This window comes from Heteronotia binoei, chromosome 21 (assembly GCF_032191835.1).
Source record: "Heteronotia binoei isolate CCM8104 ecotype False Entrance Well chromosome 21, APGP_CSIRO_Hbin_v1, whole genome shotgun sequence".
NCBI classification, from domain to species: Eukaryota; Metazoa; Chordata; class Lepidosauria; order Squamata; family Gekkonidae; genus Heteronotia; species Heteronotia binoei.
Genome location: NC_083243.1, coordinates 8308896 through 8324218, shown reverse-complemented (window position 1 = coordinate 8324218; position 15323 = coordinate 8308896). Strand labels below are relative to the sequence as shown.

Sequence of the window (15323 nt, the reverse complement as noted above, 5' to 3'; positions counted from 1 at the left end):
TGTTGGATCAGGCCAATGGCCCATCCAGTCCAACACTCTGTGTCACATAAGAACATAAGAGAAGCCACGTTGGATCAGGCCAATGGCCCATCCAGTCCAACACTCTGTGTCACATAAGAACATAAGAGAAGCCATGTTGGATCAGGCCAATGGCCCATCCAGTCCAACACTCTGTGTCACATAAGAACATAAGAGAAGCCATGTTGGATCAGGCCAGTGTCTATGTCACACACACACCCCGACTGTAAGCTGCTCTTTGTTTTCACAAATCTCTCTTGGATTTCAGTATATTAAACCTGGTTAGTAGCTGATCCCAACTGAGACAGGTTGACAGGTTTCCAGCAAATAATTCACACATCCCGTAATACAAGCTTTTGCCTGCAGGATGAGCTCAAGGGGGATTGGACACAATCACTCACAAGACTTAATTCTTGTTCTCTGTAATAGCTCCACCTTTGAAATACAATTCTGCTGATTGAAAAACAGATGTGGTTCAGACTTTATCCCAAATTCCCCTCATTCTCCTACAAACCTCGTATTCTATTCCCCATCAGTGTGGTGTCCGGCCCTTTCAGACATGCATAAAAACCCAAGAGAAGCCATGTTGGATCAAGTCCAACACTTTTGTGTCACACAGTGGCCAAAACCCAGCTGCCCTCAGAAGGTCCACGAGTGGGGCCAAAACACTAGAAGCCCTTCCACTCTTGCCCCCCAAGCACCAAGAATACAGAGCATCTCTGCCCCAGACAGAGAGTTCCAACAATACGCTGTGGCTAATAGCCACTGGTGGACCTCTGGTCCATATGCTTATCCAATCCCCTCTTGAAGCTGCCCATGCTTATAGCCGCCACCTCCTGTGGCAGTGAATTCCACATGTTAATCACCCTTTGGGTGAAGAAGCACATCCCTTTATCCATTCCACCCCGACTGCTTAGCAATTTCATCGAGCATCCGTGCGTTCTTGCGTTGTGAGAAAGGGAGAAAAGGACTTCTTTCTCTGCCTTCTCTATCCCATGCATAATCTTGTAAATCCCCTGCACTTTCAAGCCGCTCCCAATGCGCTTAAGGGATCGCTGGCAAGTGGATTTTCCCATTTCGCCTGGTAAAATCCATTTGCAAAGTACACTGAACAGTAGACTGAAAGTGTTATCAAACATTTCAGGTTTTCACGGCTGGTAACATCATTCTCTCTCTCGGCTTGGCTTCGCGAACGAAGATTTAAGAAGGGTGCAATAGTCCACGTTTGCTGCAGGCTCGCTGGTGGCTGACAAGACCAATGTGGGACAGGCAGGTCCGGCCACAGTGGCTGCAGGGAAAAGTCTGATTTGGGGTTGGTGTTATAGCAGTGCGATTCTTCCTCAATCTCCTTTTGTCCTCAAGACCAGCTATGCGTGCGTTCTCAAAGGAAGAGACAGCCTGGTGGATGGTGTGCCTCCATGCTTTGCGATCTGAGGCTAGGTCAGACCACTGGTGATGGTTGATGTGACAGGTGCTAAGGGATTTCTTCAAGGAGTCCTTGTACCTCTTCTTTGGTGCCCCTCTATTTCGATGGCCGGTGGAGAGTTCGCCATACAGGGCAATCTTGGGAAGGCGGTGGTTTTCCATCCTAGAAATATGCCCTGCCCAGCGCAGCTGCGTCTTCAACAGCAGTGCCTCGATGCTGGTAACCTCTGCCCGCTTGAGGACTTCAGTGTTGGTCACAAAGTCACTCCAGTGGATGTTGAGGATGGTGCGAAGGCAGCGCTGATGAAAGCGCTCAAGGAGTCGCAGGTGATGACGGTATAAAATCCACGATTCGGAGCCATAGATGAGGGTTGTCATCACAACCGCTTTGTAAACATTGATCTTTGTGCCTTTTTTCAGATGCTTGTTGCTCCACACTCTTTTGTGCAGTCGGCCAAATGCACGGTTTGCCTTTGCCAGCCTGTTGTCAATCTCCTTGTTGATCTTGGCATCTGAGGAGATGATGCACCCCAGGTAGCTGAACTGCTGGACTGTCTTCAGAACTGATTCACCCACAGTGATGCAGGGAGGGTGATAATCTTCCTGGGGTGCAGGCTGGTGGAGAACTTCTGTCTTCTTCAGACTAACTTCTAGGCCGAATAGCTTGGCAGCCTCTGCAAAGCAGGACGTCATATGCTGCAGAGCTGATACCGAGTGGGAGACGAGTGCAGCATCATCAGCAAACAGTAGCTCTCGGATGAGTTTTTCCATTGTCTTGGAGTGTGCCTTTAGTCGCCTCAGGTTGAACAGGCTGCCATCGGTGCGATAGCGGATGTAGACACCATCGTCCTCATCTAGATCTACTGCGGCTCTTTGAAGCATCATGCTAAAGAAGATTGTAAAGAGAGTTGGCGCGAGAACGCAGCCTTGCTTTACACCTGTGCCTATTGGGAAGGGCTCCGAGAGGTCGTTGCAGTGTCTGACTTGACCTCGCTGGTCTTCGTGTAGCTGGATGATCATGCTGAGGAACCTTGGGGGACATCCTAAACGTTCCAAGATTTGCCACAGGCCTTTCCTGCTAACGGTATCGAAAGCTTTGGTAAGGTCGACAAAAGTCACATACAGACCCTTGTTCTGTTCCCTGCATTTCTCTTGGAGCTGCCTGAGAACAAATACCATGTCGGTGGTGCTCCTGTTAGCTCTGAAGCCGCACTGGCTCTCTGGGAGGAGTTCTTCTGCAATGGTGGGCACCAGTCTGTTCAGGAGTATTCTGGCAAGGATTTTGCCTGCGATGGAGAGCAGGGTTATCCCCCGGTAGTTGGAGCAGTCTGACTTTTCCCCTTTGTTCTTGTATAGGGTGATGATGATTGCATCGCGAAAGTCCTGTGGTAATTTGCCTTGTTCCCAGCAGGTGACAAGTACTTTGTGAAGTGAGCTATGTAGTACTGTGCCCCCATGCTTCCAGATCTCTGGTAACATCATTAGGGTTTGTAGAATCTTTCGGGCTCAAGTGCCGTGTTCTACTGGAGAAAGTTTTCCTTCCAGACGTTTCGTTCTCGGCTGCGGAGAACATCCTCAGTGGCGTTGCAGCCGGAGCCGGCGCTCTGACCTTCTTGGCTGCTGTGCATTGAGTGAGGCCAGGGCTGCTGGAGAGCTGCTATTTCTAGGCTGGAGAGCTGCTATTTCTAGACTGAAAGTGCATTATCCTGGATGTGTGAAAGTGCCCATGCTTATTTTAAAAAGGAAAATCAGAATTTTACGGGGGGGGGGGGAGTTTTACGGCAAGGAAAGCTGTATTCCGAAACCTGTTAGGCAGACGATGGCTTCAGATTTTTGGCCTTCTCTAACATTCTCATTGCGTTTCCCCGCCCCTTCCAACACTCCCCCCAGATGTCAACCATCGCGGCGCATACTTGATTAAATGGAGAATCTCCAACAAGAGACTCTTGACTTCTCTATCTCTGTCTTTGTCGCCTGTGAACAGCTGGAAATCCGGGCGCTCGAAGAAAGGCAGGACTTTGGAGAGGGCGCGGAGTTCGATCAAATAGATGAAGTAGAGGTTCTTCAGCCTCCTGGGGCCCTCGCCCTGCGTCAGGACTTCATCGAACCGCTGCTGGAACTCGGTCACGTTGTGACCCCACTGCTTCTTCGACCAAGTGTCTGGGAAAAGAAAAAGGCGTTATACTGTATTATAGCATTGGGAAAAGGTGCAGAAAAGGGCAACTAGAATGATTCAAGGGTTGGAACACTTGTCCATTCTGATACACAGGGCTTTTTTTTTTTTTGGTAGCAGGAACTTCTTTGCATATTAGGCCGCACCCATCCCCAATGTAGCCAATCCTCCTGGAGCTTGCAGTAGGCCCTGTGCTAAGAGCCGTGTAAGGAATTCTAGCAGGACCTCCTTTGCATATTAGGCCACACCCCAATGATGTAGCCAATCCTCCTGGAGCTTCCAGTAGGCCCTGGAAGAGGAGCCCTGTAAGGAATTCTAGCAGGACCTCCTTTGCATATGAGGCCACACCCCCTGATGTAGCCAATCCTCCTGGAGCTTCCAGTAGGCCCTGTATGAAGAGCCCTGTAAGGAATTCTAGCAAGACCTCCTTTGCATATTAGGCCACACTCCACTGATGTAGCCAATCCTCCTGGAGTTTCCAGTAGGCCCTGTACGAAGAGCCCTGTAAGGAATTCTAGCAGGACCTCCTTTGCATATTAGGCCACACCCCACTGATGTAGCCAATCCTCCTGGAGCTTCCAGCAGGCCCTGTACGAAGAGCCCTGTAAGGAATTCTAGCAGGACCTCCTTTGCATATTAGGTCACACACCCCTGATGTAGCCAATCCTCCTGGAGCTTGCAGTAGGCCCTGTCCGAAAAACCCTGTAAACCCTTGGAAGACTGGCTGCATCAGGGATGTGTGGCCTAATATGCAAAGGAGCTCCTGCTACAAAAAAACCCCTGCTGCTAAACCTGAGGACTCCAGAAGAGTTAACGATCAGTAAAACTGTTTAGAGCAGGGGTGGCCAAATTGCGGCTCAGGAATCACATGTGGCTCTTTCACACATATTGTGCGGCTCTCAAAGCCCCAACGGCCCAACTGGCCAGCTTGGAGAAGGCATTTCTCTCTTTAAATTGCTTCAAGCCAGTTGGTAGCTTGAAGAATGCATGTAACGTTAAAGTTGCTTTCTTTCCACCTCTCCATCCCCCACCTATTTGCCTTCCTTCCTTCCTTCCTTCCTTCCTTCCTTCCTTCCTTCCTTCCTTCCTTCCTTCCTTCCTTCCTTCCTAGAATCATAGAGTTGGAAGGGACCTCCAGGGTCATCTAGTCCAACCCCCTGCACACTGCAGGAAACCCACAAATACCTCCCCCTAAATTCACAGGATCTTCACTGCTGTCAGATGGCCATCTAGCCTCTGTTTCAAAAACTCCAAGGAAGGAGAGCCCACCACCTCCCGAGGAAGCCTGTTCCACTGAGGAACTGCTCTAACGGTCAGGAAGTTCTTCCTAAGGTTGAAACTTTTCTGATTTAATTTCAACCCATTGGTTCTGGTCCTACCTTCCGGGGCCACAGAAAACAATTCCACACCATCCTCTATATGACAGCCCTTCAAGTACTTGAAGATGGTGATCCTATCACCTCTCAGCCATCTCCTCTCCAGGCTAAACATCCCCAGCTCCTTCAACCTTTCCTCATAGGACCTGGGCTCCAGACCCCTCACCATCTTCCGTCGCCCTCCTCTGGACCTGTTCCAGCTTGTCTGTATCCTTCTTAAAATGTGGTGCCCAAAACTGAACACAATACTTTTACCAGAGCAGAGTAAAGCGATCCAATCACTTTAAGTGATCTGGACACTATACTTCTGTTGATACAGCCCAAAACTGCATTTGCCTTTTTAGCCGCCGCATCACACTGTTGACTCATGTTCAGCGTATGGTCCACTAAGACCCCTAGATCCTTTTTGCACATACTACTGCTAAGACGAGTCTCCCCCGTCCTATAACCATGGAGTGGATTTTTCCTACCTAAATGCAGAACTTTACATTTATCCCCGTTAAAATTCATTTTATTCCTTCCTTCCTCCCTTGGAGCTCTCAAACATCAGACATTCATGCCTTGTGGCTCTCAAACATCTGACTTTGCTCTGTGTGGCTCTTACGCTAAGTAAGTTAGGCCACCCCTAGTTTAGAGCCCGAAGACCTGTCAACTTCAAATTGCGGCTTGCCATTAATGAGCACGTGGCACCAAGACACCAATACTAACAGGCAAGGGACACAGCGCAGGGAATCCTACTTTGCATAAAGAAGAGGCTCCGCAACGTGGTATCCGTGGGAGCCACGGCATTAACAAACTGTTTTTAGAAAGTGGGTGGGGCCAGACAGGGCTCTTGCCCAGCGGGGATTCTGACTGCACGCTGGAGATTCGATTGGCTGTGCAGATTTTTAAGAGAGTTGATTTTACTACAGCCACCACAGCTACGTGTGAATCTTCACCGTGTGACTGGTTGTAAGCTACGGCAGCCATTTTGTGGCCGGCTCCACCTCCCGCAGCAGCCATTTTGTAGCAAAGGCGTCAGCGTTCCAAAGGGGATTGCCAGCTCAAAACATTTTGGGGGACAGTTGGCACAGAAAGTTCCATGTTCGATCCCTGGCGTCTTCCAGGAAGAGTCCAGATAAAACGTCAGCCTGAGGCTTTGGGGAGCCGCTGCCAGTTAGAGGTTAAGGCTAGACGGACAAAAAAAACTTCATGGGGACAAGGAACCCTGGTAGCAACGACGTTCTCTCCTTTCAGTCACAATGTCCCTCAGCAGGTACAGGGTTTCCCTGTCCAGAACCTCCATCTGTTCCCGCCAAAAAAGGATTTGTACACTCAGCGTTCCAAGCAGAAAGAGTTACAACCTTGAAGAAGGTACCTGGCGCTGAGATGAGTATTGATACTTGCATGGAGGCCAGAGATGAGCTTGTAGAAAGCCCGCTTCTCCACACACAGGCCTGCAAGAAGAGGAGAGAGGCTTTAATTTATTTATTAATTATAAAAGAGCCTATGCAATTCTGGCACGGGTGCTTGCGTCTGGCACACCAGGAACGGCTGTACTGTGGTTAAAAACAAAAACGGGTCTGTAGCAATGTTTCCTCTAAACCAGGGGTGTCAAACATACAGCCCGGGGGCCGAATCGGGCCCCTGGAGGGCTCATATCAGGCCCCCGGACAACGGTCTATTGTCTGCTTCCTTCTCCCTCTCTCTTGCTTCCTTCTGCATCTCAGCTTGGCCCAACGAGGTCTCATTTATGACAGACAAATGAGTTCCACACCTCTGCTCTAAGCTGTGGAGTCTTGTGAACAAAAATTCTGCTACATTAGCTACTGGCATTAAAGCTGTGAGCTGCTGAATAAATTCGTTTGCTCAGGGGCCATTTCCCTTGAGCTAAGAAATATTTGTGAGTTGGAGGCTAAAAAAGCGGAGAGCTAGCTCACGGGAACGCAGAGGGGACGCTGCTCTGCAGGTTCTTAGGAGGGGACGCCAGCATCCATACCTCATACCCTGGCCACTATCAATGAAAGACAAGTTTGAGGTTTGGGTAGGGCTTTTTTGGTTAGGAAAAAGCCCAGCAGGAACTCATTTGCATATCAGGCCACACACCCCGACATCGCCGTTGTTTCACATAGGGCTTTTCTGAAGAGAAGGCCAAACAGGAACTCATTTGCATATTAGGCCACACACCCCCTATGCCAAGCCAGCAGGAACTGCACTCCTGTGCATTCCTGCTCCAAAAAAAACCCCTGGGTTTGGGGCAGACTTTGGATAGAAACAGGATAGGATGTCACACCTCGGTTTCCATGTTGATCTGGACAATCCATCTCTCTCTGCCTATTGTGGTGCCCAGCAAGTGTTTAGGGCCTGATGCCGATTTTGCTCTGGAGAGCTTCTGACTGAGCACTGGGGATTTGAAAAATGTCTCTTGGGCACCAGCAGCCACCGCAGCACAAAAAAACTGCACTGTGGGAGCGGAGAGGAGCTATGTGGCTAGCTCCGCCTCCTGCGGCTGCCACTGTATGCTGGCTCCACCTCTTTTGGCAGCCATTTTGTGGATGCGCCAACCATGCTCTGACAGAATTCCTAACACGCCAGCAGGTTCACAAGGTTGGGGACTCATGCTCTACACCTCAGGAGTGGCCAAAATGCGGCTCAGGAGCCACATGTGGCTCTTTCGCACATATTGTGTGGCTCTTGAAACCCCCACCTCCGCATAGGACAGCTTGGAGAAGCCATTTATCTCTTTAAATCACTTCTCCAAGCCAAGCCAGCCAGCGGCTTGGAGAATTGCTTTCTTTCTACCTCTCCCTCCCCCCTCCCCTTTCTTCCTTCTTTCCTGTCTTGCGGCTCTCAAATGTCTGACGTTTCTTCTATGTGGCTCTTACATTAAGCAAGTTTGGTCACCCCCTGCTCCGCCTGATCTGTCTCCTTGGCTGGCCGTTCTTCCAGAAGCAAAAAACCAGGGAGAAAAGAGTGGCACGAGATGGTAGGTAGTACCAATCATGACTAATGGCGTGCGCTGTAAACTTGGCAAGTTAAGGACACAAACACCCATTTCAGCCAAGGCACTTCCAGACAATCCGGTAAGACAGCCAAGAGGTTGACATTTTCTGCAGTCGGTCAACAATAGCAAAATAACACAGAAAACCTGGTTACCTTCCAACCAGCTGTAAAACATGTTCCCTGAAAATAAGCACACAAAAAAGAGAAATCATGAAGATCAAGACACAATGACAGCTGTTAGAGGAAAAAGAAGAATTGCAGATTTATACCCCGCCATCCTCTCTGAATCAAGAGACTCAGAGCGGCTTACAATCTCCTTTCCCTTCCTCCCCCACAACAGACAATCTGTGAGGTGGGTGGGGCTGAGAGGGCTCTCACAGCAGCTGCCCTTCCAAGGACAGAGTCTCAGAGCAGCCTACAATCTCCTTTCCCTTCCTCCCCCACAACAGACACCCTGTGTGGTGGGTGGGACTCAGAGGGCTCCCCCAGCAGCTGCCCTTTCAAGGACAGTCTCAGAGCGGCCTACAATCCCCTTTCCCTTCCTCCCTCACAACAGACACCCTGTGAGGTGGGTGGAGCTGAAAGGGCTCTCCCAGCAGCTGCCCTTCCAAGGACAGAGTCTCAGAGCGGCCTACAATCTCCTTTCCCTTCTTCCCCCTCAACAGACACCCTGTGAGGTGGGTGGGGCTGCAGAGGGCTCTCCTAGCAGCTGCCCTTTAAAGGACACTCAGAGCCACTCACAATCTCCTTTCCCTTCCTCCCCCACAACAGACACCCTGTGAGGTGGGTGGGGCTAAGAGAGCTCTCACAGCAGCTGCCCTTTCAAGGACAACCTCTGCCAGAGCTATGACTGACCCAAGGCCATTCCAGCAGGTGGCCAGTGGAGGAGTGGGTGGGGCTGAGAGGGCTCTCACAGCAGCTGCCCTTTCAAGGACAACCTCTATGGCTGTCCCAAGACCATTCCAGCAGCTGCCAAGGAGTGGGGAATCAAACCCGGTTCTCCCAGATAAGAGTCCGCGCACTTCACCACTACACCAAACTGGCTCTCGCAGTCGCAACGGCTGCCCTTTCCGTTGAGGGAACTCCCAGAAGCAGTCCCCAAAAGCAGTGCCTCCTTCACTCCCCCCCACCCAAAGAGATTACAGTGAATAGGGCTCTCCCCCTCCATGGGTTGATCCTTCCCCGTCTGAAGAAGTGAGCAGTGACTCACAAAAGTTTGCCCCCTGCCACAAATGTGACTACTCTTTAAGGTACTATTGGACTCTTGGTCTTTTCTGCTGCCCCAATCAAAAATACACTCACCTTCATCTTCTCCTGGAGCCAAGCCAAATTGAAAGAGAGAGAGAGAGAGAGAGAGAGAATGTTACCAGTCACTACAATTTATACTCAACGGCTTTCTGAAATTTATTTCCTAAACATCTCTAGTATTCATCTAGACCGGGGGTAGGGAACGTTGGCTCTCCAGATGTTTTTTTTTGCCTACAACTCCCATCAGCCCCAGCCATTGGCCATATTGGCTGGGGCTGAAGGGAGTTGTAGGCAAAAAACCATCCGGAGAGCCAACGTTCCCTACCTCTGATCTAGACCCAAGCTTCCACCTGACAAATTCTCTGCCCGAGCAAATCAAGTTTTGCTCCAAGGAAAAACAAAAGTTGGGTGCCGCAGCCAGCATGGTTAATGCAAACCTGTCTTATTTTGTGTAATGTAATTAGAATTCGCAAATCAAGGGGAGGGCAAAGAACAGTTTGGGGCACTGGTGCCCATTTCTGCCCTACTAATGGATACCCCTTTCTGGCTTCTGCAATTTCATCAGGCAAATGCTCCAGCTCTTTTTAGCAATCAAGAGAACTAGATCCTTACTTAGATCAGGGGTGTCAAACGTGCAGTTCGGGGGCCGAATCAGGCCCTTGGAGGGCTCCTATCAGGCCCCCGAGCAACTGGCTGTCATCTGCTTCCTTCTCTCCCTCACTCTTGCTTCTTTCTGTGTAACAGCTTGCTTTGCAAGGCTTGCCAAGACTCTATTTTCTCCATTGGCTGAAGCTCCTCCCTTGGGGAGGACGGGGTGAGGAATAGCTTTGCCAGACTCTCTCAATCGCACAGCAGAACTACTGAGCCAAGCCTCTCTTCCTTCTATTGGCTGAGGCTCCTCCCCCTCCTGGTCCCCTGGGGAAGGAAGGAAAGAGCCAGAGGCTTCCTTTGCCCAGTTCCCTGGATCCCATGGGTGAAATACAAAGAGAGCACCTTTAAGATCAATGAGTGCTAACATTTTAAGCCATGTTTTAAATTTGTTAAAAATATGTATTTTGTTTGTGTTCTTTATAAAATTTATATCTCTGCTTCCTAATCTTAAAAGGAACACACATGGCCCAGCCCAACCCAACATGACCCAGCCCCTCAAGGTCTCATTTATGTCAGGTCCTGGCCCCATAAACAAATGAGTTCAACACCCCTAGATAGATCAAGATGGATCACTGCCATGTTTGTCTGTCCGTAGCAGTAAAAAAAGAACAAGTCCCCAGTAGCACCGTACAATCGTAGAGTGGAAGGGACTCAGGGTCACGTAGTCCAACCCCCCTGCACAATGCAGGAACTTCACAAAGACCTCCCCCTTAATTCACAGGATCTCATTGCTGTCAGATGGCCATCTAGCCTCTGTTTCAAACCCTCCAAGGAAGGAGAGCCCACCACCTCCCCAGGAGGAAGCCTGTTCCACTGAAGAACCACTCTAACTCACAAACACCTCCCCTTAAATTCACAGGATCGTCATTGCTGTCAGATGGCCATCCAGCCTCTTCAAACCTCCAACGAAGGAGAGCCCACCAGTTCGCAAGGAGGAAGCCTGTTCCACTGAGGAGTCGCTCTAAACTCACAAACCCCTCCCCCTAATTCACAGGTTCTTCATTGCTGTCAGATGGCCATTTAGCCTCTGTTTAAAAACCTCCAAGGAAGGAGAGCCCACCACCTCCCGAGGAAGCCTGCTCCACTGAGGAACCGCCTCTAAACTCACAAACCCCTCCCCCTAAATTCACAGGATCTTCATTGCTGTCAGATGGCCCTCTAGCCTCTGTTTCAAAACCTCCAAGGAAGGAGAGCCTACCACCTCCCAAGGAAGCCTCTTCCACTGAGGAATCACTCTAACAGTCATAGAATCATAGAATCGTAGAGTGGGAAGGGCCCTCCAGAGTCGTCTAGTCCAACCCCCTGCACAATGCAGGAACTTCACAAAGATCTCCCCACGCACATACATTTCCAGTGACCCCTGCTCCAGGCCCAGAAGACGGCAAAAATCTCCACGATCCTTGGCCAAACTGGCTTGGGAAACATCGCTTACTGACCTTAAAGTGGCAATCAGTATTTTCCTAACAAAGTTTTTGGCAGGGTTATCTGAAGAAGTGAGCAGCGACTCCAAAAGCTCACACTCTGCACCAATAACTTTCTTATGAAGAAAGGTTAAAACGCTTGGGGCTCTTTAGCTTGGAGAAACGTCGACTGCGGGGTGACATGATCGAGGTTGACAAGACGATGCATGGGATGGAGAAAGTAGAGAAAGAAGTCCTTTTCTCTCTTTCTCACAATACAAGAACTCGTAGGCATTTGATGAAATTGCTGAGCAGTTGGGTTAGAACGGATAAAAGGAAGTACTTCTTCACCCAAAGGGGGATTAACATGTGGAATTCACTGCCACAGAAGGTGGTGGCAGCTACAAGCATAGCCAGCTTCAAGGGGGGATTGGATTAAAAATATGGAGCAGAGGTCCATCAGTGGCTATTAGCCACAGTATGTGTGTGTGTTGTATATATATATATATATATATATGTGTGTGTGTGTGTGTGTGTGTGTATACACACACACACATATATTGGCCTGTGTGTGACACAGAGTGTTGGACTGGATGGGCCATTGGCCTGATCCAACATGGCTTCTCTTATGTTCTTATGTGACACAGAGTGTTGGACTGGATGGGCCACTGGCCTGATCCAACATGGCTTCTCTTATGTTCTTCTGTGACACAGAGTGTTGGACTGGATGGCCATTAGCCTGATCCAACATGGCTTCTCTTAGGTTCTTAGCCTTTAAGGCGCTACCGGACTCGTTCTTTCCTACTGTTAGATCCTTACTGATTCCATTAAGAAATTTCGGCTTCTACACAACCTGGCTTCAGCAGCCAGTGATACATTCTCAGGTGTGTTTTTCTGGCGCTCCCGAAAAATCTCAACACGCATCTAGCCTTTTCCATAATGTTCATCTCCCCGATCCTTCTGACACTTTGCCCCAAATGCAAAAATCTTTTTAAAAATCTCATTTTACCAACACTGCAGCCCAAACCGTTCTGTGTAAACCAAGACACATTCAATGCATTCCAAAGAATCTTAATTTCTGACCCCACCCATTTTGGGGGCACAGAGTGGAGCAGCTGCCCCTCCAACCCCACCCCCAATATCTACCCCAAAGAGCCTTCTGTTCATTGAGAATACCAGCAGCTCCCAGAATACCAAGCCGGAAGATTACCTCTGCCAGAAGCCAAGGGATTCAAAGGCCTTTTTACAGACTGGGGTCTAGGGGAGAAAGGAAAACATTTATTCATTAAGATCCAGCTGTGTTGGTCTGAAGTAGCAGAACAAAGGAGGAGCACCTTTAAGACCAACAAAGTTTTATTCAGAATGGAAGCTTTCCATGACCCTGAATACTAACTCACTGCCCATTTTCTCTATATTTAGGACCGCTTGCCATTCCATCCTGTTGTCTGATGGTGTGCTTAGAGCACACGAAAGCTTGAACAAAACTTTGTTGATGATGAGATTGGATATATATCCCGCCCTCCACTCTGAATCTCAGAGTCTCAGAGCGGCTCACAATCGCCTTTCCCTCCCCCACAACAGACACCCTGTGAGGTGGGTGGGGCTGAGAGGGCTCTCACAGCAGCTGCCATTTCAAGGACAGAGTCTCAGAGCGGCTCACAATCTTCTTTCCCTTCCTCCCCACAACAGACACCCTCTAAGATGGGTGGGGCTGGAGAGGGCTCTCCCAGCAGCTGCCCTTCCAAGGACAGAGTCTCAGAGCGGCTCACAATCTTCTTTCCCTTCCTCCCCACAACAGACACCCTGTAAGATGGGTGGGGCTGGAGAGGGCTCTCCCAGCAGCTGCCCTTTCAAGGACAGAGTCTCAGAGCGGCCTACAATCTCCTTTCCCTTCCTCCCCCACAACAGACACCCTGTGAGGTGGGTGGGGCTGGAGAGGGCTCTCACAGCAGCTGCCCTTCCAAGGACAGAGTCTCAGAGCGGCCTACAATCTCCTTTCCCTTCCTCCCCCACAACAGACACCCTGTGAGGTGGGTGGGGCTGGAGAGGGCTCTCACAGCAGCTGCCCTTCCAAGGACAGAGTCTCAGAGCGGCTCACAATCTCCTTTCTCTTCTCCCCCACAACAGACACTCTGTGAGGTGGGTGGAGCTGGAGAGGGCTCTCACAGCAGCTGCCCTTTCAAGGACAGAGTCTCAGAGCGGCCTACAATCTCCTTTCCCTTCCTCCCCCACAACAGACACCCTGTGAGGTGGGTGGGGCTGGAGAGGGCTCTCACAGCAGCTGCCCTTCCAAGGACAGAGTCTCAGAGCGGCTCACAATCTCCTTTCCCTTCCTCCCCCACAACAGACACTCTGTGAGGTGGGTGGAGCTGGAGAGGGCTCTCACAGCAGGTGCCCTTTCAAGGACAGAGTCTCAGAGTGGCCTACAATCTCCTTTCCCTTCCTCCCCCACAACAGACACCCTGTGAGGTGGGTGGGGCTGGAGAGCGCTCACAGCAGCTGCCCTTTCAAGGACAAGCTCTGCCAGAGCTATGGCTGACCCAAGGCCATGCTAGCAGGTGCAAGTGGAGGAGTGGGGAATCAAACCCGGTTCTCCCAGATAAGAGTCCGCACACTTAACCACTACACCAAACTGGCTCTCCGTTGGCCTTAAGGGTGTTAATTGACTCCTCCTTTTTTCTATTTATTTATTAAAATATGTATAATCTTGCCTTTCTTTGTGGTTCAAGGCAACTGACAATAAGAGTTTAACACATTTCTCGTTGGAAGCAAAAATAAAACAGCAACACCAAAGTCTCCCCTCCCTCCCCTCTTTAAATATGCCTGCCACTCTCTCTCTCACACACACACACACACACCCAGCCCTGGTGAACAGGCAGACTCTGTAGCACCTCCTGAAGATCTCCAGGGAGGGGGAACTCGTCTGTTCTTCACGGAGCCCCTTCACAGAGGATGGAGAAGGCCTGTTATTGGATCTCTTATACTGTTGGATCAAATTGTATTCTATATTTCATAATCCGCCTTGCGCCTCAGCAAGAAAGGCGGGCTATTGAGCAAACAAATAAATAAACATTTCAAAAACCTGGATCGAGCGCCTCACAAAAGGAAAGCTAAGATGGCGGCTGTCTCATCAACCTGCCGATCGAGGCCTCGGCAGCTTCCAGAAACTTCTCCAGCAAACTACCCGCCCCACCCCCACCCCCCCAAGCAAACAAAGTCATAGATTCAAGTCCAGTAGAACTTTGGAGACCAGCAAGATTTCTGGGATAAAAGCTTTCAAGAGTCAACGCTTCCTTGTCAGACTCTCAAACAAAAGCTCAGTCCCAAAAAAACTTAAAAAAAAATATTTTTTTGTGTGTGAGTATTGTGCGTGTGCGTGTCTGGAAATCATAGCTGACTTCTGGCGACCTCCACTGGGGCTTGGCATTCAGAGAGGTGGCTGAATAAGCCTGCCCCTGCCCTCAACTGCTGGTATTCCTTGGAGGTCTCCCATCCAAGTAGCTGCCAGAGTCACTCTGCTTAGCTTCCAAGATCTGATGAGACCAGGTCAGGACATCCCCCAAAAACTTTTGTGTCTCTCAGGTACTACTGACTTGAATCTACCTTTCTACTCAGTGCAGTCCAACATGGCTGCTGTTTGAAACCATCTTCAGTGGGATTCATGGATATAAATGCCCACAAGGTGCAGTGAAACAACCATGAAGAGCAATCACGGTTATAGAGCAGGGAGGGCCAAACTTGCTAAACAGAAAAGCCACAGTGATAAATGTCAGATGTTTGAGCGATTAAGAAGAAGATGATATTGGATTTAGATTTATATTCCGCCCTGTACTCTGAATCTCAGAGTCTCAGAGCAGCTTACAATCTCCTCTACCGCCCCCCCATTCCACAACAGACACCCTGTGAGATGTGTGGGACTGAGAGAGCTCTTACAGCAGGCTGCCCTTATCAAGGGCAACCTCTGCCAGAGCTATGGCTGACCCAAGGCCATTCCAGCAGGGGCAAGTGGAGGAGTGGGGGAATCCAACCCAGTTCTCCCAGATAAGAGTC

At 49.9% G+C, this 15323-nt stretch overlaps 1 protein-coding gene across 1 annotated transcript in view; it reads right to left on the bottom strand.

Annotated features, from left to right (window-relative positions):
- Window positions 1-15323, bottom strand: part of ERO1A (endoplasmic reticulum oxidoreductase 1 alpha) — a 61143-nt gene that overhangs the window by 12415 nt on the left and 33405 nt on the right. Inside the window, 5 exon segments of the mRNA XM_060262569.1 lie at window positions 3357-3603; window positions 6336-6428; window positions 8128-8154; window positions 9277-9288; window positions 12484-12530. Coding sequence (XP_060118552.1) covers window positions 3357-3603; window positions 6336-6428; window positions 8128-8154; window positions 9277-9288; window positions 12484-12530 — 426 coding nt within the window.